Source organism: Bos indicus, chromosome 27 (assembly GCF_029378745.1).
Source record: "Bos indicus isolate NIAB-ARS_2022 breed Sahiwal x Tharparkar chromosome 27, NIAB-ARS_B.indTharparkar_mat_pri_1.0, whole genome shotgun sequence".
In the NCBI taxonomy this organism is placed as follows: Eukaryota; Metazoa; Chordata; class Mammalia; order Artiodactyla; family Bovidae; genus Bos; species Bos indicus.
Window position 1 is genome coordinate 5,559,412 of NC_091786.1, and position 20,518 is coordinate 5,579,929.

Here is a 20,518-nt window from a genome sequence, read left to right on the forward strand (position 1 = left end):
GTAAGTACGTTATTGTTATTAAAATGGGCAAGTGCATCCTCTGTCAGTCATACCTCTGGCCAGGTGTGACTCACCGCACAGATGGGTGTCCCGGGCCCTCTGTGGCCGTGAGGAGCAGAGGCCGTGTGAATGGTGGGGAGGGTGCAGCGAGGACTTTGGGGCCTGACCCCTCACTGCGCTGATGTGCGATCTCAGGCAAAGCAGGAAAAGCCCACTGCCCTGAGCTTCCCGTGAGAGCGCCAGGTTGAAGTGTCTGTGCCGCCTTTTCCGTGCGCGGCTCAAAAGTGCCTGTGGACACTGGCGTCCAGGGTGAGCCCTACCTGCAGGGAAAAGCAGAATCTCTAATGAGCTCCATCACCCACGTCTGGAGTAAATGAACCGCCAGCCCCCTCCTGCATGGGCTCAGGGTGCTGGATGCATCACAGGGTCACTGAAGCCAGAGGCCGAGGACAGGGGGGATGCTCCGCTCAGCCTTGCTCTCTCAACTGTATGCCTGCCTTGACTCACTTCTGCATGAACAGACTGGAAGGTTCTGAGCTATTAAATCAGTATAGCTTTTTTCATGAAGACCCAGATGCAAAGGCAACATTTTATAAAGCAGAGCTAGGGTGTCTTTCCCTAGTAACTCAGCTGGTAAAGAATCCACCTGCAATGCAGGAGACCTGGGTTTGATCCCTGGATTGGGAAGATCCCCGGGAGAAGGGAAAGGCTACCCACTCCAGTATTCTGGCCTAGAGAATTCTGTGGACTTTGTAGGCCATGGGGACGCAAAGAGTCGGACGCGACTGAGTGGCTTTCACTTTCATATAAAATGAAAACCTTACATAGGGTGTCTTTCAGTAATGGCCCTGCTTCTTTACAACCCAGGGGTCAGACAAAGAGTTCGTGACAGAGAAAGGCTCCCCCTTGTGACGCTGCCCTCTCGTCACCTATGTACACACGCAGCCACGCACATATCCGTATGCGTAGTGATCCTCTTAGGTCACCGTTCACAGAGGAAAACAGGAGCGCTTCGGAACTCCAGCCCAAGTTCACCCTGACTACCAGCCTGTCTTCTTGTTCTAGAGGCTCCTTTCGTCCAGAGCTGTCAGCAAACTCCACTTAATCCCCTTTTCTCCCATGATTTCTTCTAAACCGACATCCTGGGTTCTGTAAGGGAAAAACTGTCCTTCGCTGGAGAACTGTCCTTAGACTGTGCACCCGAGTAATTGGATCCCAGCTTTCATTCCCTCCGAGCTGTTCCACAACTGTAAGCCGTAAATGCGACCTGTTCGCATCGCACACAGTTCCTGTCTGTGGGCTTAGAGTGAGTTCTGTCCCTCTCTCCCATGGGACAGCCAATTTTTTTGGCCCGTTTGCAACTTCACTTCAGTATTTCTTATCTATATGTGTGTTGTCTGGTTCTCCTTTGAACCAGTATAGCATCTCTTAAGAGTTCAATAAAATGAACACATGTTAAATGTTCATTTTACACTGATGTAAGAGTTGAAAGAAAAGTGAAAGTGTTAGTCGCTCAGTCGTGTCCAGCTCTTTGAGACCCCATGAACTGTAGTCCACCAGGCTCCTCCATCCATGGAACTTTCCAGGCAAGAATTCTGGAGTAGATTGTCATTTCTTTCTGATTTTTTTAAGTTACCTTTTAGTCATGTTTAGTCAGAACCTTCTAGGTCAGCATGGATAAAGCTGGTCATCTCTGCGGGGAAAGGTGACACGCCACTGAGCAGCACCTGCAGCGACGCCCCCAGGCCCCGCCCAGACTCCTTTTTCTAGCAGTTGGCTGCATTTGGTGTGTGCTGAAAAGTCTGAATCTGAGTTAGAATTTACATCAGATTCCCCTGAATTGCCATCCATAAGGGACTGAGAAGGCAGTGAAATTAATCAACAGCACGTTGGCTTAAAATCTGTGCCTTTGAAGCTTTCCTGCTCCATCTCGAGGTGCAGGCAGGCATCACGGTGAGGCCTCATGGAACAAGGTCAGAGAGGACGCGGAGCCTTTTCCACTGCTCTCTTAGCCTGCGCTGCCCGCTGCCTCACAGGCCTCAGCTCAGTTTTTACAACGTGCCAGTGGGGACAGGGGCTTCCCTGGGTGGCCCAGATGGTAAAGAATCTATCTGCAATGCAGGAGACGTGGGTTCGATCCCTGGGTCGGGAAGATCCCCTGGAGAAGGGAATGACCACCCACTCCAGTATTCTTGCCTAAGGAATACCATGGACAGAGGAGCCTGGTGGGCCACAGTCCATGGGTCACAAAGAGTCAGACATGACTCAACAGCTAACACTTGCATTGGGGACAAAACGTTGCTTTGCTGGAGAGGAACGTTTTGCTAGACTGCCTCGATCAGACCCTTTGGGCAGCATCTCAGTAGCATGACCTGTACCTTCCACACCGAGCTGGGCTCCGGGGCACACCGGCCGCACTGAGGCCTCTGAGGCCCATCGATCACGAGGACTCACGGAGCAAAACCCCTGGGGGGCTGGGGAATAACAAAGTGGATGCTGGGGGAGTATCCCATTCTTAAAACCTCCCACCTCCTTAAATGACCTTAGCTAAAGCTCAGCAGTAGGCAGAATCGTGTGTCCTGTTATATTTATAATATAAATAAACCTTGCCAGTCACCACCGTTTCCATGGCAATGACCTCCTATACATGCACGTCCCTGTGTACATCAGAGAGTGTCTGGAGGGTAAGTTTCCAAATTAACTTTTAATTTTAAATAACCTAAATCTTGATTAAACTTCCCCAGAAAATTGTTTTACTTAGGACTGGAAAGTCAACAAGCACGTAGTCTCAGTTATTTTGAGTGAAGAATCAGATCCTTCTAATTCTTTGCTTCCTCTGATTTCAAGCTGAATAAATAAATGGAAATATTTCCATTTACTGACTTTTGCAGCACATGCTTTAAACTGAGCTCAGGGACTGCAACTTAATCAGCTTTGCTTCCTGGCACCTTGCACATGCCTGGTAGACAGTAAGCGTTCAATAAATGTGGGCGGGAGAAGAAGAATCAAATTAGCTCTGAAGTCACATTCTAAACATGAGAAAGCCCCACACAGGTCCTTTCCGCTGGATTCAAAAAACAGGTTTGAGTTACAGCTTTTCTGTATGCCAAGGTGGATCCTCGATTAAGGCAAAACTCTGTCCCTAATACGTGTGTGTGTTGTGTAGAATTTAGAAAAATACACGCAAACTGTTACCTCTGATAAGTGGCAGGGTCGTGAGAACCGTAGCATCTGGATGCTTGGGATTCTGGAAACAAAAATCCCAACAAAAAGTGGCTGAAAAGTTGAGACGTCTCTGAGAGCAGACACAGCGTCGGGGCGGAGGTAAGAGGGGCCCCTCTGGCTGGTCCCTGGGCCTCTGCTCACGTGGTTCACTCGGGTAGAACTCCTGGGCTTTCCCTGCCACATCCTGCCTTCCCGGGTGAGTGAGATCTTTTCTGCCAGGCCGTGTGGCTCCCCGCTCAACGTTCGAGAGCTCCCCGACCTGTGCAGCTGCCGGCTTTTTGGTTTTCGCTCTTTGGGGATTTCCTTGACAGAGCGGCCGGCCTGAGTGCCTGCCACTCCCCACCCCATGCAGCTGAGCTGGTTCTAGAGTTTGAGGGTCATCAGAGGAGCACCCAAGGATTCCTGCTGGGTTCTTTTCCCATTGCCTCTCCCTCCTATCGGTCAGAGAGAGGATCGTCTTTGGAGATCTACTGTTGGCTAAAGTATCAGGTGGAGCTGGGACCCACCCTCGTGGCCGAGGAAACACTTCCATCACCAAGTTGCTGACACTGGCCTGAACAAGCATGTCCACACCCAGTGGCAAGTGGGTACAGGCTGCTGGCTATGTCCTGGCTCCCCGACCAGCGCCTTCTGTTTCAGCTACCTGCATGCGGGAGCCCTCTTGTCACTGGTGTGTGTCCCAGGCCAGTGTCCCCAGTAGCTAGGGCCTGCCCAGGCTTAGTGTCCAGCAGAGAAGCTCTGGCCCCTGTAGGCTCACAGGGGATACCACAGAGCTGCCTGCGGAGAGTGTATCGTCGCATCCAGCGTCCTTCCTATCAGGAGACAGCTGGCTCTCCCGCAGACGTCGGCGGCCCCATCTAGGTCAGGCTCTTCTACTGGATGATCCGAGATGAGGAACACGGTGAGTGACATAGCGTGGACACACCCCTCGTCGAAACATGCAGCTGCTTCTGAGACACCCTGGGGCCTCCCGCTAGCCCCACGGCCGCTCCGGTTTGGGGACTCTGCTGGGGACTCGGGTCTGTCCTCAGAGCAACGAGAGCTCTTTTAAGTGCTTGGGTTTCTGTTTCTCAAAGCACAGTGAGAAGGCTGGAGCTGGGAGAGGAGCCCCCTTGGACACCTGTCTGATGGGGGCGGAGGCCCCGCTAGGGCTGTTCCCACCCCATCACTGAGGGAGCTGGCCCCTGCGCATCAGGCCATCTGCATACTGCTCCGGACAGGGAGCTAGCCCGGCGTCCTGTCAGCCTGGGGCTCACGCAGGAGGGGAAGGAGGAGCTGGGATGGTATGTTTGCCCTCGGGGTGGGGGAGAACCTTTACTGGTGTTAAACAGGGCTCTGCTTTTGGACCCTTTTAAGCTATTTCCCTCCACTTCTCTGTCTCTGTCTCAGAGGCCTGAAGCTGGAAAGCTGTCTTAAGCCTCAGATGGTCAACTCCTCCACACCTGATGTTCCTAGCCTCTTTGGAGTAGGGGAAGGCTCGGTCCACGGCATGGAACAGCCGTGGTGGTGGACTCCAGGCCTGAGCTGCTAGCAAGGGTCAGCTGGGGGTCTCAGCACCACTGGATGTGGGGGACACGCTGGGGACTGACCCTGGGTGGCAGAGACCTTTGACCTCACAGAGAGTGCGTGCTCAGTCCCTTCAGGCGTGCCTGACTCTCTGTGACCCTGCGGACTGTGGCCTGCCAGGCCCCTCTGGCCGTGAAGCTCCCCGGGCAGGAATTCTTCCCAGTCCAGAGATGGAGCCCACGTCTCCTCCACTGAGTCACCTGGGAAGTCCCCCACCCCCCGCCCGCCCACCACAGACAGGTTGTCTGTCATCATTTGAGAGAGTTTCTGCCTAAAGGTGGGCTTCCCTGGTGGCTCAGTTAGTAGAGAGTCTGCCTGCAATGCAGAAGACCCAGGTTCGATTCCTGGGTCGGGAGGATCCCATGGAGAGGGAAATGGGAGCCCGCTCCAGTGTCCTTGCCTGGGGAGTGCCATGGATGGAGGAGCCTGGAGGGCTCGCAGGAGTTGGACACGACTGAGCGGCTCCACCACCACCACCACTGCCTAAAGATGGTTTAACTTAGTTATATTAGGTCTTTTGCTATTGTTAATAATCTTTGATAATCCATATAATAACTGTTACAATCTGTAATCATTTTGTGAGTCTCACGCTGTCTTTTGATGTCCTTGAGTGTCTAAATCAGAATGATTGGTTCTCAAGTCTTACTGTCAAGGATCCCAGAAAAGAGAAGCAATCCAAATTGCTCTTTGAAATGTTTTTCCTTTACAGTGTTTACTCACGTCTTCTGGTGTTAGGTTCTGAAACCTAGCTACAAAAATATAAGGAAGTACTCCAGTGTGGCTATAAATGCAAAAATCACTTGTTAGATGTTGGTGCAAAAGAGAAACTGGAAGTTCAAGTTGATACTCTGTATTTACTTGGTATGTTAATGTTATCTGATCAGTCATAAAATCCTAGGAAAGGGGAGGAATATGCATCAGTTACATTTGGAAATCTTAATATAGCTGCACCCAGCGTTCTCAGCAGATGGTAGTAGTTTTCCATGTCAGCCTGCCCCGTGCAGCATAATTTATGGAGTTGAAATATGGAAGAATGGTGGTTGGGATGGGGACTCAATTAGAAGACAGACCAGTCTCTGGCTCTTGTCTTTTCCAAGCTCTGCCTCAGATTTATGCTATTTTGTAAAGTGGATGTACTAACTCGTTTGGTAGATATTTTTTCATACCTCTGCCACTGAGGTTCTGACACATTTATGGAAGTAGTTTGTGTTTTAAAAATGTAAAGAATAGTAAAGTTTATGAATGAAAGGCCTGCCTTCCACCACCAGTCCTATCCCAAAGTCATTACAATTGGTCCTATCCCTGCCAGACTGCTTGCTTTACATAGGAACCCAGTTCCAATTAACCAAGTGTATTAATACTATTGGTGGATACTCAAAAGGTATTGAAAGTTATATACTGTTACTGTGCTATGATCATTTTTTAAAAATTGGAATATAATTACTTTACAGTTTTGTGTTAGTTTCTGCTGTACAATGGAACGAATCAGCTACAGGTAGACATATTTCCCCTGGCTCTTGGACCTCCCTCCCACCCTGCCCCTATCCCACCCTCTAGGTCATCACAGAGCACCAGTCAGAAGACGCTTGTTTTCCAGAGAATGTATAATACCCTCATCATATGGAAGCAACATATGTGTCCACAGACAAGTGGCTAAAGATGTGGGATATGTATACACACAATGGAATATTACTCAGTCATGAGAAATAAAATCTTGCCATTTGCAACATCATGGATAGATCTAAGGGGTATTATGCTAAGTGAAATAAGTCATACAGAGAAAGAGAAATAGCATGTGGTATCACTTATGTAGAAACTAAGACAACAAATGAACAAACAAATCAAAACAGTAACAGAAGCATAGATATGGAAACAAGCTTGTGGCTGCTGGAGGGGAAGCTGTGGTGGGAGGGGAATGGATGAGGTAAGCTGGGGCGTGGGGGGGTGCAGAGGTACAAGCTTCCAGCTGCAAAATAAGTGAATCATGAGCATGAAATGTACAGTGTGGGGAAAATGGTCAAAAACTATGTACTCTGTCTTTGTATGATAACAGATGATGATAAATGAGGCCTGTCATGGTGATCATTTTGTGATATAAGAAAATATCAAATCACTATACGTACCTTGATCTAATATAACATCAATTTTACTTCCAATTAAAATTCAGAATACCTCTTAAAAATTTTTTTGCGGGGGGAGGCATTAAACTGAGGATATGGAGAGAAACAAAAGTTAGGAGGTTTCCCCCCGACATTAAAAGGACAGAGGAGGACAGGGCCTGGTTTGGTCAGGCTACCGACTTAGAGGCCCTCGTTGCCCAGGTCCACGCCATTCCGTCTTCCCACTTGGTGGTTCTCAGCCTCGGGAATCCGGGGTGTCCTGTGTCGACAGGCCAAAGTCGCTCTTATAGGGAGTGAGGAAAAACCGCCCCCAGAAGACCTGCCCCCAGACCCCACTGGCCAGACTCCAGCCCAGCTTCATGCAGGCCTTTGTAAGGAGGGTCCCAACAGTTGGCTCGGGCCAAGCCTGAGTCTCCCCCCCGCCCCCGGCGGGGAAGGGGCTCCCACCTTGAACAGCTGGCCCTGCAGAGGTCAGCACTCAGAAAATGACTGCGCCTCCCTGCTCAGGAGGAAAGGACAGAGTGGGTTTGAGCAACAGAAAGCCGGGAAGGGTGCCCTGACTTTGTTCCTTTGCTGTGTCAGGCCTCACCTCCTACAGCAAGCTTTGACGACATGTGACTGCATCCAACTTGAGGGAGGTTCTGGATCCCCAGCTGCAGGGCTGCGTGGCCCCGTGACTTACTGCGTTTATGGGTCTTCGGCTTTCTCCTGCAGCTCAGCTCACAGTTAACCAAAGCAGATCTCTTCCGCGTCAGTATCTTCATGTGCAAAATTAAAGGAGCGCCCCACTTGCTCCCAGGGATGTTGGGAGTAACTGACGGCATGAACGAAGGTACCACACTGGCAGAATTGTCATTTGCCCTGTTAGTTCCTGAGTCGAAGGGAAGATATAAAACATGATGCTTTATATCAGCACTTATGGCAAAATTCAAGGTTGGCGTAAGAAAAGAAAGTGACTCTATGGCCAGATTTAAATTGATCACATTCATTTCACTGATGGTGGAGCCTTTTTCTCTTTTGCGGCGGGTGGGGGGTGTAGGATCTTTTCCTGAAAACGAGAGCAGCATGCAAACCGAGTGCAGGAACAGCTCTTCCTGGGGTTTTGCCGGAGCGGCAGCCTGAGGAGGGCATCTTCTGCCGCCCTCCCGCCTGGGGTCACGCTGGCCCCACGCTGGCCACCCCCCGTCCTCTGGGCGCTGGGTGCCCCCTCCTCTGAGGCGCGCCACCCTCTCCTCCCACAGACCTCCCGTCAAAACCCGCAGTTGCCCTGAGCCACAGACCTGTCCTCAGAGAAATTCACAGGTTAAAGTCTGGAACCCTGACCACCTCCCCAGGGCTATCTGTGCATTGAGGGGTCTTTCTTTAATCGGTACTTAGCACCGTGTGTGTCAGAACAGAGGGGCCTCCCCGCCGCCTCCAGGCCAGCCGCCAACCCTGACCCATCAGGGCAGGCCGCACGGCCCGCTCTGAACCCTGCGGGGTCTCCACACTGGTCCCCACCCACCAGGACGCGGCCCTCAGGCCCCCCTGGCCCGCGGGCACAGGGCCAGGACTCCCTTTGTGTTCTCCTGCTGACGGACGGGGGTGAATGGAGTGGCTCAGCGCTGACGCTGCCCACTGTGGGCGCCCTGAGCCGGGCAGAGGGTGCAGTCCCACTCAGTGGGCACTCCAGGCGAGCCTCCTGCCTCCACGGCCCTCCCGTCACTCAGGAGGCTGTCCGCCTGGCTCAACCGAACAGTTGATTGCTTTCCAATAATTTGGTCTAGAATCTGTAATAAATCAAAGGCCTAAACTTTTTTTTTTTTTTTGCTTGTAAATTTGCTGCCCCAGAAAATGTCATCTGCTCGTAAATGTTGTCATCACCCCTGGATCCTCAGAACCCGTCGAGGACAGACAACCCAACCTCAGCCTTTCCTATTTCAGTCAGCTTGTTCTCAACAATGAAAAGGTCTAGAGTAATCCCTGCCCCTGTCTCTCCCCACAGCTCTGCCGCCAGGAACGCCTGTCTTCCGCTGGGCAGTACCGTGGAACCCTGTTTGCCGACCAGCCCACCATGTTCATCTCCCCGGCCAGCAACCCCCCCAGAGCCAAGCTGGGGGAGCTGGTCATGCTGTGCGGGGGTCGGGTCACACAGGTCCCTCGCCAGGCTAGCATCTTCATCGGACCCTCCCCAGGAAGGAAGAAGGAGACGGTCAAGTACCTGTCGGAAACGTGGATCCTAGGTGAGCATCCACACTCGGGTTCCTGGAGGGAGGGGGAGGCGTCATATGAAGTCAGAGCTGCGGGGAGGCCCTTCAGAGCCTCTGTCCTGCGGTCCTGGGGGCGACGGTTGGGGAGCATCAGGCCTGCTGCACTTCTCACGTCATCTGCGTTAAGAGGCCTGTAGTTAAAGAAAACAGCTGTGTGATTACCAGCTGTCACAAGGTCACCTGTCTGTCCAGGTGAGCCCACGCGGACAAAGGAAGTCCTCTTAGACTTGTGCCACCTGCCCTCCCAGCTTGCGCGCAAGGCCCAGCCGGCCGCCCTGCTCCCGGCAGCTCCGCCGGACGCCCGCTGCCCCTGCTGGCCACCCTGCTCCCTGCAGCTCCGCCAGATGCCCGCTGCCCCTGCCAGCCGCCCTGCTCCTGGCAGCTCCGCCGGAGGCCCGCTGCCCCTACTAGCTGCCCTGCTCCCTGCAGCTCCGCCGGAGGCTGCTGCCTCTACCGGCTGCCCTGCTCCCTGCAGCTCCGCCGGAGGCCCGCTGCCCCTACCAGCCGCCCTGCTCCCTGCAGCTCCACCGGACGCCCACTGCCCCTGCCAGCCACCCCGCCCCCTGCAGCTCAGCCGGAGGCTGCTGCCCCTGCCACCGCCCCACTCCGCGTACTCACCTGTCCTCGTGCTCACAGTGCTGTGTTTTACAGCAAAGCGACCTTCGGCTTTTATTTCCAGAAGCAGGTGGGGCGTGAGTGTGATGCATGTGTCGGCGTCAGTGTTGCCGTGTTGGGCAAAGGTCCCCCGGGGATTCTGCAGGGGGAGGGGGGATCCCGGGTGAGGCTGGAGGCCGACCCTGGTTGGGGGAGCGCCGTCTGTCCCTGGCTCTGGGGGTGCCGGGAGGAGGGGGCGCAGGGCGGCAGAGCCGGCAACGTGTGATGCGGTGGAGCCAAGCGGGGGGAACAGGGGGTGGGGTCAGGTCCACTGGGGTTCAGCTCCACGTCTTCCTCCACTGCGTGTGGACGGCCGCGTGTCGGCCCAACTGCCGTAACTGGACCGCAGGCCCGGGGCTGAGAGGGCAGGAAGATGTCCTTGGTCCTGGAGCTGGACGTCTGATCAGCGTCCGCGAGGCTGGTTTCTCACCCCTGCTTGTGGGGGGCCGTCTTTACCCTGTGTCTTCACTTCGCTCTCCCTCGTGTCCCCATGTCGTCTTCTTCTGAGGACACCAGTAACTGGATCAGGGCCCATTCTCATGACCTCATTTTAATTTAGTGATCTCTTCAAAGGCCCTTTTTCAAAACACAGTCCCATTCAGAGGTCCTGGAGGTTCGGGCTTCGACCTGTGGGCTTTGTGGAGGTTCAACCCCTGACACTGGATTACCCATTTCAGCACTTTTGGCCAAGCTGCTCATGTGGCTTCTTAGATGTCTCCCTCTCCCTCTCTGCCTAAGTGTCTTTCTCAGCTGTCCTCCTGTTCACTTTCCTTGTCTCTAAACCCCAAACTCCTGGCTTCTCTCACCCCATCCTAGATGTTACCATTCAACACCAGGATTGCCTTGGGGCCACAGACCAGCACCCGCTGTCGGTCAGCTCAGCGGCAGCATTAGATCAGACCACACCCCCGTCGGTCGGCTCAGCGGTGGCATGAGATCAGAAATAAAGGGCGCAGTAAATGTAACATGTGTAAATCTTCTCAAAACCACCCCCCCACCCACCCACCAGTCCGTGGAAAAATCGTCTTCCTTGAAACTGGTCCCTGGTGCCAAACAGGCCGGGGACTGCTGGTTTAATAAGTTGGCAGAGACCGTGTTTGTTCCGGTGGCACTCGTTTATAATAACCGTGTTTATGAATATCTTGTAAATGACCAGTGTCCTCCTTTGATATATAATCTTTCACTTTCTGGTGCACAGTCATTTGTCATTTGCCTGGAAACTAACTTCAAAACACCTACGGTCGTAGCTACAGTCCAGAAGCCAACAGAGGCTGTTTACTCTTTTCCACATGCCAAAAATACAACCTTCAAAACATCCTATGTTCTCAAACAGAGGTTTTGGTTTTGTTTTGTTTTGTTTTGAAGAAAACTGCATATATCAAAATGATACCAACTGGAGACCAGAACTGTACTTTGAAGAGTCTCCTTCAGCTAACGGGACTGTGCACATGGTTGATATCAACTCCCATCGACAGCTCATCTTTCCAAAGCCTGCGGTCATGCAGGGGCCCAGAGGCTGGTCTGCACTCTTACTGTTTCCAGGTTGGGGAGCTCGGCCGGCCCCTCCGCGCTGGTGCGTTTCTGTGCACACTTTGTGCACATGTTGGCTGCCTGCCTGGCTCCCCCAAGGGTCTGGCCACGTGGCCCCCCCTGCTGGTGGGTCTTCAGGAGGCAGACGCCTACCTGCTTGAAGCCCGGACTGTCATGTCCACGGGCCCTTTGGCATTCTTTGAGTCTCAGAGCTGAAGCTGCGGGTCCGCCTTTCTGTTTCTTTCCTCTCCCGTAACTCATGTCCTGTTTCTGATTTGTCACTGCTCACACCATCTGCGTGTGCCCTTGGCAACATCCGGGTATTGTGTGTCCTGGAATCCTTGGCTCTCCGCGTGCTGAAATCCTCACCCATAACATCAGTCCCCTGCCAGCGCGCACTGGGTCCTCTGGCTGTCTCCGCAGCCTCGTCATATGAGTGTTACATACTTGAAAAATACGTGTTCTGTTAGTGTGTATGCATCTCCCTCTGGAGCTCCGGCTTTGTGCAGGTGAAGATTTCATTTTTATGTCTCTCCACATGTGCACAGACCTACAGAACACACAGTCTAGATCATCACCTTTTCTGTGTGTGTTAGTCGCTCAGTTGTGTCCAACCCTTTGTGAACCTGTGAACTGTACCCACCGGACTCCTCTGTCCATGGGATTCCCCAGGCAAGAATACCTGAGTGGGTTGTCATTTCCTCCTCCAGGGCATCTTCCTGACCCAGAGATCAAACCCGGGTCTCCTGCCTTAAAGGCTGATTATTTATTTTCTGACCAGGTAACAAGTCACCTGGTTCTTTCTGGACCTAGTTTAGTTACTTCTGTTCCTGACAGAGTAAACAGGATGATCAGAGGAGACAACACAGGAGTGCAGACTCCCTCCCTCTGCAGGAGGCAGTGTCCAGGGCCGTGGGGCCCAAGACTCAACGACACGTAGGAAAGTCATTCCTGCTCCTTCGGCAGAGAAGCGTCTTCTCTTTTGAAGACTGTTCTCCTTCCCGTGAGCTTTCACCATAAACACTTCCAGAGAATACTTTATTCTCAAAATGTTGTGAAATTAAAATTAAAACCATGTTAAAGCACAACTTAAATGTCATTTTGTGATAAATTTTGAAAAGCAGGACTCAAATTTTATCAACTAAATTTGTTACAACTAGAATATCAGATGCTGTGTGAGCTAGAATCCCTGAGACTTAATTATTTTATTCAAACTGCTTTTGAAATCTTGAAAGCAGCTTTTCAGATTTGTAATTTGCCTTCTAAACCAAAGAGTCTAAGCTTTTTTTAAGTACCTTACATTTATTCCTATATTCTATGGGGTCTTTGTTTTTGCAGGCCTAATAGAGTCAAAGGCTTTCCTAGTGACTCAGATGGTAAAGAATCCGCCTGCCAATGCAGGAGACATGGGTTTGATCCCCAGGTCGGCAAGATCCTCTGGAGAAGGAAATGGCAACCCACTCCAGGGAACTCTTACCTGGGAAATCCCATGGACAGAGGAGCCTGGCGGGCTACAGTCCATGGGGTCACAAGGTATCAGACAAGACGGAACAACTAAACAGCACCGAGCAATAGTCACACAGGCTGGACAAGTAGGAGGAAGGGGGGGCCATTGGCATCACCCTCTCAGTGGAGGGAAAGTGGACACTTTCACTGTGACCTCTGATGTCCGAGCACTATGAGCCGTCAGATAGGCCTTTTATCCCTTCATTGTATCTTAGAAACAATGAACCAATGTTTTCTAGTGTTTTCTTAAAATTAAAAAAAAAAACAAACCTGTCATACCATCCTTCCGCTGCCTGGTGTTGCTGGCCTGTGACAGCGTGAACTTGAGCCATCTCCACCTCGGGCTCCACACGTGAAACCTAAGCCGTGATCAGTCACTTGCTCTGAGCGGAAGCTCATCAGCCGAGCCGCCTTCTGCCGAGGCCACTGGACCAGTCCCGACTGTTCCCGAGCCGTTCCCCAGGGCCCGCTTTGCCTGCAACAGCAGCACACTTGGGCCAAATTCTTGATGAATCATTCAACCAGAGGGGGAGTGGGGATTTCTGAGAGAGAGCACACTTGTGGAGCTTGAATACATATGGAAATAAACAGGAAAACAAAACTCAGATTCCGGGCACCAGGAGGCAGAAAGTTACCTTCACCTGATCTTGGTGCGACTGGTTACATTCTGAAGCACTTCCCGGGAGTTGGGCTCCCCGCACCCCCACAGAGCACCGTTCCCATCTTACGGGTCAAGGAACAACAGATCTGGGGTCACCGCTGGCGTGGGGGCTGGCAGGGGGTACAGGGCATCAAGGGTCAGTGGCCTGAGCTGTGACTGTTTTTCCCTCCTTTTATCCCCACCGGTCTTATCAGGTTGAGCTTGGCCTTTCTCATAATACATTTCCAGTCTCAGGCGCCCTTTCCAGTCTGGGCTACGTTCAAGTGATAAAACATACATTTTATGCTGTTGTGGGAACATAATGTAATAGTCTCAACAGCCTTGCCAAAAAAAAAAAGGTCTCGCCTCGGCATGATTTCTTTATAACTTATAAAACAGCATTTGAGTGTCTCCCCATGTCAGTGCTTTCAGGAAAAAGGTCCCTGATAGTGTGCGGGCCTCGTACGTGCTGGCAGGCTCCCCGCCCCCTGGAGGAGCGAGCAGAGAGCAGCCCAGAGCTGCACACTCTGCACGGGGCGTTTGTTACAGCCCTGGACTGACGGTTTGCTGATCACGTCGAATCCATCAGGGGTCCTCAGAGCATCTCAGGCCACGTCTCCACTATACAGATAAACAACCAGACATAGACAAACAACAGAATATTATTCGGCCCTAAAAGGGAAGGCTGTTCTGAAACCTGCAACAACACAAATGGACCTTGAAGACACTGTGTTCAGGTGAAATAAGCCAGTCACAAAAAGACAGAGGCCACGTAATTCAGTTTCATGAGTTACCTAAGGATGAGCAAATTCATAGGGACAGAGACACAGAGTTTAATTCAGTCTGGAAGGAGCAGGGAAAGGAATGGGGAGTTGCTGTTTAATGAACACACAGATTATGTTTGGGATTGTAGGAGACTTCTGGGCACGAGCACTGGTCGTGCTGGCACAGTATTGTGAATGTACTTATTGCCTCTGAACTGTATGCTTAGAACAGTTTAAATGGCAACTTGCAGCTTATGTCTGTCTCACCACAAAAAAAATCATTACCACCTCCCCCTAGATAGTTTTAACAAAAGTTTTACCAAACATCTCAAATTACTGCAGGACAAAAAGAAAAGAGAAGCTATTTCATCTCATTTTACACGACTAGCCCAAACTCATTTATGAAGATGGATGTAAAAATCCAAAATAAAATATTGGCAAATTAAATTTAGCAGTATGTTAAGAAACATATAATCAGGTAAGGTTTAACTGAAGAATGTAGAAACAAATATCATTAAATCATTTCTTCTAGCCCATTGATTGTTCTCAGCAGATGTTGAAAGCATTAGAGAAAATCCAATACCACTCATGATTAAAAACAATAACAACAACAATTAGGAATAAGGGAACTTTCCTAAATGATGAAGAGTATAAAAAACTTACAGCATATTTGCCCATGATACAATATATACATAGAAAAATTGAAGAGAGTCATGAAATGGTTATAATCAATTCAGCAAGATTCTTAAGATACACTTACTAAAATCATTAGCATTTCCATGCCCAGGAATAAATATAAAATGTATAGAAAATATAGTGTGCTGTGATATCTTTTCACTCACATATCTTAGGTGGAAAGGAAAAGTTGGCATGCTAGGAATAAACTAGCCAGTCTTAGCTAAGACAGCACAAATTCGTAGTGTACCCTTGGTTAAGTATCAGATAAGTGAACGTCTCTACCCCAATATCAGAGCAGAAAAAAAGATTGAGACCTGCTAGGTTAGACTGTCTCCTTCAGATGCTCTGCACGGCATCAGGTCATTCATTCACCCAGTTTGTTGTTTTTTGAGCATCTTCCCTGTGTCAAGCATGTTCTTGGCACTCCTGGAATAGCAGGTGAAAAGGCAGATACAGCCCTTGCTCTTTGGGGGCTTACACTCTAAAGACGACAGAGAACATTTTCTAAAATCCTGGTGGTGATAAATACTATGAAGAAAACAGGTTGGAATGTGCAGAGAGATAGTGAGCTGGGCTTCTCGCCGAGGCCGGATGGGCTTGTGTGGCGCTAAGGGAACAGTTAGGGTCAAGGTGAGAGGTGGGCAGAGGCCGTGGATCCAGGGGATGACGGGGAGGAGGCGGCGGAGCCTGAGCCCGCAGGCTACATGGACAGTGGTCAGCTGTGTGGTGTTCTAAGAATGAGCAGAAGTCACCAGAGGATTTTAAGAAAGGGAAATGGGCTCTGAGACATATTTTTAAAGAGAAGCCAGAGAGTGACCTTAGCTCTTACAGAGATTGAGGTGATCGGTGGTGGTTAGGACCAGGGAAATAGTGATGGAGGTGATGTGAAGCTGTCAGATGTTAAATAAGCGCTGAGTCCAACACCTACGCCCTCTGGCAGGTTGGACGCTGTGCCATGTGAGGGCAGAGAAGAGGGGACGGTGAGTCCTAGACTTGGATTCCGAGCACCCGGGAGAACAGTGAGGGCCTGGAACTCGGGATCCATGGAGAAGCAGAGAAGGGCCTGGCTTGTTCAGAAGAGGAAACAGCGTGTTGTGGGGGAGAGATGCTTGGTGTGGGTCCACAGGGAAACACAGGCTGGACTCAGCATCAGAAAGGACTTGGCGACCTTCCGCACCCATCGGGGACCCTCACTCCGCACAGCAGAGAGAAGAAACTGTCGCATGAAAGTGTTAGTCGGTCAGTTGTGTCGAGCTCTGAGACCCCATGGACTGTAGCCCACCAGGCTCCTCTCTCCATGGAATTCTCCAGGCAAGAATACTGCAATGGGTTGCCATTCCCTTCTCCAGGGGATTTTTCCCAACCCAGGGATCAAACCCACGTCTCCTGTATTGCAGGCAGACTCCTTACCATCTGAACCACCAGGAAAGCCCTGCAGAGTCACAAGCTGACCCCTTATGTACAGATACCCGGCTGCACAGACACTGCTGTTTCCCAGCCCTAAAATTCGTGGCTCGTTTTGTCGAGATAAAGCTCCCACGAGGGCCCTGAGGGTCCCCGAACTCTATACACAGGACCACATCTGGCTGTTGGCAACCAGAGTCTTAGTTCAAATAAAGTGACTTATCCACCCCACCCTTAAAAAAAGAAAAAGCGTCAGCGGCATGTTGATTCGACATCCCAACCACACGACCACACAGAAGCCCAGCCAGTGAACTTGAACGTGTACACATAACATGTGCCAAGACCTGTGAGATAGCTCTGCTGAAAACAAACAAAACCTGGGTTTCTTTCTTTCCAATTGCAATTTCATGGGAGCCGCTGGTGTACAATCTGTCTCCCTCTCAGCTGGCGGGGACTGGCACTGCGCTAACATCTGTCTTGTGGTCACGTTTTATGGGGTGTTTGACGATCGTACATCTGACATGACATTGGAATTTGGGGACGTGGCCGTCTTCAGATGCCAAATGAACTTGGACAGAAATCCCTCTCCCCGGGTATGTTTACAGTTGGGAATGTGGAGCTGGGAGGCGCCCCCTGGATGCAGCTGGCCTGGCGCTCGGCCGCTCCTCAAGTACTGCCCCCTGCCCCAACCGCGCACGCCACCACACACCCCTCATCCCTGCTCGGGGGTCCAGGGGCAAACCCCTCGGGCAGCACCATCCCAGAGGGCGGAGGGGTTAGCCACAGACTTCCTTGTGGCTTTCGTTTTATCTGAATTTAAAGCTGGATCCTTCTCCAGCCAATATTCTTTTGCCCACCACAATAGATGGACGGATATGTAGAGTGACACTTGATTTCATGGTCAAGGAAGTCAGACAGCAGAGAAATACATAAAATCCCTGAACCCAACTACCCTTCCCGAAAGCAGCTACACTGCAGACAAAGCTGTCTCCTTCAGGTTTAACATATATTTACATAGAAATAAATGTATATAAACATACGCACTGAGGGTTTGTTCTCCATAAACGGAGAATCACACATTGATGAGCTTTTATCCAACTCTGGGTCTAGAAGATCCTTCCATTTTCATTCAATTGCTTCATTCTTTTTAACCGTCAGAGGTGCTGTGATTAATTTATACACTCCTTACGATTTGATATTTGGGGTTATTTCTGGTATTGTAAACTGTATGTGTTTATTCTAGTTGGAGTGATTCAAATTCAATTTTAAGAGACCATCTTAAGCTCTAATTAGTCTAGCCCAATCCCAGACAGGAGTATTTTTGTAAAATAGATTTATAGATGGGGATTTACTGAAACCTGGGGTGTGTGTCCTTTAAATTTTGATGCACACAGCTTCACTGGGTAGCACTCTAACAGTACTTTGATATTCCTGTTTCCCACACCCTCATCAGTTCCAGACTTTAACCATGTTTTCACTATCTGGTGACCTCGTTACTTAAGGTGTATGCTAATACTGAGTTCCTCGTGAGCACCGAGCGGGGACTCGCAGCTCCTGAACTGCTGTTCTTGTCCCCTGCCTGCTTTTACATCAGGCTGTTTCTCTTTTCCACATTGCTTTACACTGATTGTTTAATATAGACATAAAATCCTCTCAACTTGTCTATCTTTATTTATATGGTGTTTTTTGTGGGTTTTACTTTTTAATTATTCTGGATGGAATAAAATACCTCTATTCCTCCACAGCACCTAAACTGAGGTTTCACTTAGAGAGCTTCCCTACCCTGAGCTTTACCCTAGTCTCCTGTCTCTGTTAGTGCTCTTATAGTCTTTAATGTTTAGAGCATTAATCCATCTGTATTTATTGTGGGATATAAGGAATCATCTCATCTCTTTAATAGCTTATCATTCTCCACTGATTTTTTTTTTTTTTTTTTTTTTTTGCATGCGGGATCTTAGTTCCCCGAGCAGGGAAGCATGGAGTCCTAACCACTGGACTGTCAGGGAATTCCCTCCATTGGTTTATAATGCCACCTTGAACCATCTCTTAAACTCCTACATATGCATAGGTCAGTTTCTAGATTTTGTTCTTATCCACTGATCTATTTATCTGTTCTGTGTTAATTATATACTGGATTTTTAGATTAGGTAGGAAAGAGCATCATCCTATTTGCAGTCTTCTCTGGCTTTCAAAAATGACATCCTGTCAGAAATCAATGTAAAAAATGGAATCAATGGGATTTTTACAACCTGGAAGAATATATGGCTGGATTAGTGTATAACCAAGTCTAGGGAAGCCTTTCTACCTGTGATTCAAAGTCCGGATGCAATAAAAGATGGGTATAATTTGAATATATAAGTAAAAACTTCTATAAGAAAAGTTGAAACTCAAGTTACAAACTGAGAGAAAGTGTATGCAATACGTATCATGATTAAAGGGCTTACATTAAAATATGTCATAATAATCCCTAACTGTATTATGTAGAGAATTAAGTGGTGTGTGTGGTATCAGTGATAATTGTTACAGTTCCACCATATGTATTAATTACATTTATATAATGTGTATGATCTATATAACAAATATTAATGATCCTCCCTTCTGCAGTTCAGTTCCCAGCTCAGACCACCTGTGAGGAGGTGCATTCATCTTGGAGGGCTCTGATTAAATTCTGGGGCACTGCCTTGAGCTACAACTAAGATGAGCTGTTTTTTTCTTCCATTTTGTTTTGTTTTGTTTTTCTTTTAGTCATAAAATAAGCCCATTTTTTTTGCCTGTATCTCAAAACCGTCACAGCTTTCCATGTTCTGTTGTTCATCATCCTGACTTCTTAAAGTCCTTCAGACAGTTGTTCACCCACTGGATAATGTTGCCGTCAATAAGTTAACTCTGTCAGTCCGTGCTGACCACCCACTGCACGCCCCTCTCATCCCAACAGCAGCAGAAGGGTCGGGGGCAGTCAGCTCTCCAGTGTTGAGAGCACAGGGCTGCTGGAGCCGGCTGCAGGCCCACCTGTGCGGCCCCTCTCCTGCACCTGGGGTGGTCCCGGGCCAGGGCGCTTCCTGTGGTTCTCAAAAAACAGTTACGCTCTGCCCTGTACCAGCGAGTACTTGCCATAGCAAGATGAGAATTTGAGTCTCCCATGTCATGGACTGTCCACTGGACCGTTCCCCATGAAGGGCATGTCCAAGTGTGCTGCGTCTAAGACGTGGATTCCAAGCCTTTGAAATGTTGCTGGTGCAGCTGAGGAGCTCAACTCTTGATTTCACTTTATGTTATTCTGCTTCACTTTAATTAGGCACGTGTGCCATTATGGACACAGATGTGTGGACCATGAAACCCAGGACCACTGAAGATTTTAAATACGTTTAGTGTATCTATGATAAGGTTGGAAGAGGAAATGGCCACCCAGTCCACTATTCTTGCCTGGAGAAGACCATGGACAGAGGTCGCAGAGAGTCGGCCAGAACTGAGCAACTAACACTACTATGATAAGATTTTTGTCTTACCATATGCGGGCCATTATCAGTGCTAACTGCTTCTCTCCCTCTAGATTCCATCAGTCAGCACAAGGTCTGTGCCTCTGAGAACCACCTGCTGCCGTGATGAAGACACCTTCCAGCCCACAGCAGCTGTGAACAGCCCACCACTCGTCCTCGGCCACAGAAAGGATGCCTTCGTACATCATCACGTTTGTGCGTGTGTGTGGTGTATGAAGACGTGCCTTCACGTGGCTTTCTGACGTCTGACTGTGTGTCTCAGAGAAGTACTGACCCTCCTCTGTTGGGCCTTTTCTATATAAACCCAGTCTGTGTGTCCCAGAGACGATCATAATTAAGTCCCAGAATTTGTCATTGAAGCACTGTACTGTTAAATAAAGGGTGGAAATTAAATTGTGTTTATTAATGAGAACAAAGAGTCTGCTGGGTATGAAGGATGCTGGTCCGTTATCACAGTTACACCTTAGGTCCCTGAGATTCCTTTCAAAGCTATTAATGAAGACAGGTGTCAGGAGCTGTAATTAATGATTATTAGCCCCATGGAAGTAGCCCTGGCTTCTGCAAGCTTAGTTTCTGGCGAGGAGAGCACCACCCGCCACAGACCAGGGTCCCCACTGGCCTCCAGGATGCCCGCCATCCCCTGGAGGAGATGGGGATTCGGGATGAATCCTACACACGCGGCCGC

The 20,518-nt window shown here is 49.8% G+C and overlaps 1 protein-coding gene and 1 long non-coding RNA gene across 8 annotated transcripts in view; one reads left to right on the top strand and one right to left on the bottom strand.

Moving 5' to 3' along the window:
- The window catches only part of MCPH1 (microcephalin 1), a 240,143-nt gene extending 219,917 nt beyond the window's left edge, over nucleotides 1–20,226 (top strand). For 6 of the 7 annotated variants that reach the window (XM_070781622.1, XM_070781625.1, XM_070781623.1 and 3 more), the window contains 2 exons: nucleotides 8,896–9,133; nucleotides 19,887–20,226. In XM_070781622.1, the coding sequence (XP_070637723.1) occupies nucleotides 8,896–9,133; nucleotides 19,887–19,939 (291 nt within the window). In that variant the 3' untranslated portion in view covers nucleotides 19,940–20,226. Of the gene's footprint in view, nucleotides 1–7,493; nucleotides 7,628–8,895; nucleotides 9,134–19,886 lie in introns of those variants that run through there. The other variant, XM_070781626.1, reaches the window with a different exon arrangement.
- LOC109553453 (uncharacterized) lies at nucleotides 6,514–7,587 on the bottom strand. Its single transcript, XR_002180041.2, has 3 exons — nucleotides 7,501–7,587; nucleotides 7,359–7,410; nucleotides 6,514–7,170 (listed from the first exon to the last, which is right to left on the bottom strand). It is a non-coding gene; the product is annotated as an uncharacterized lncRNA (long non-coding RNA).
- Nucleotides 20,227–20,518: the final 292 nt, after the last annotated feature.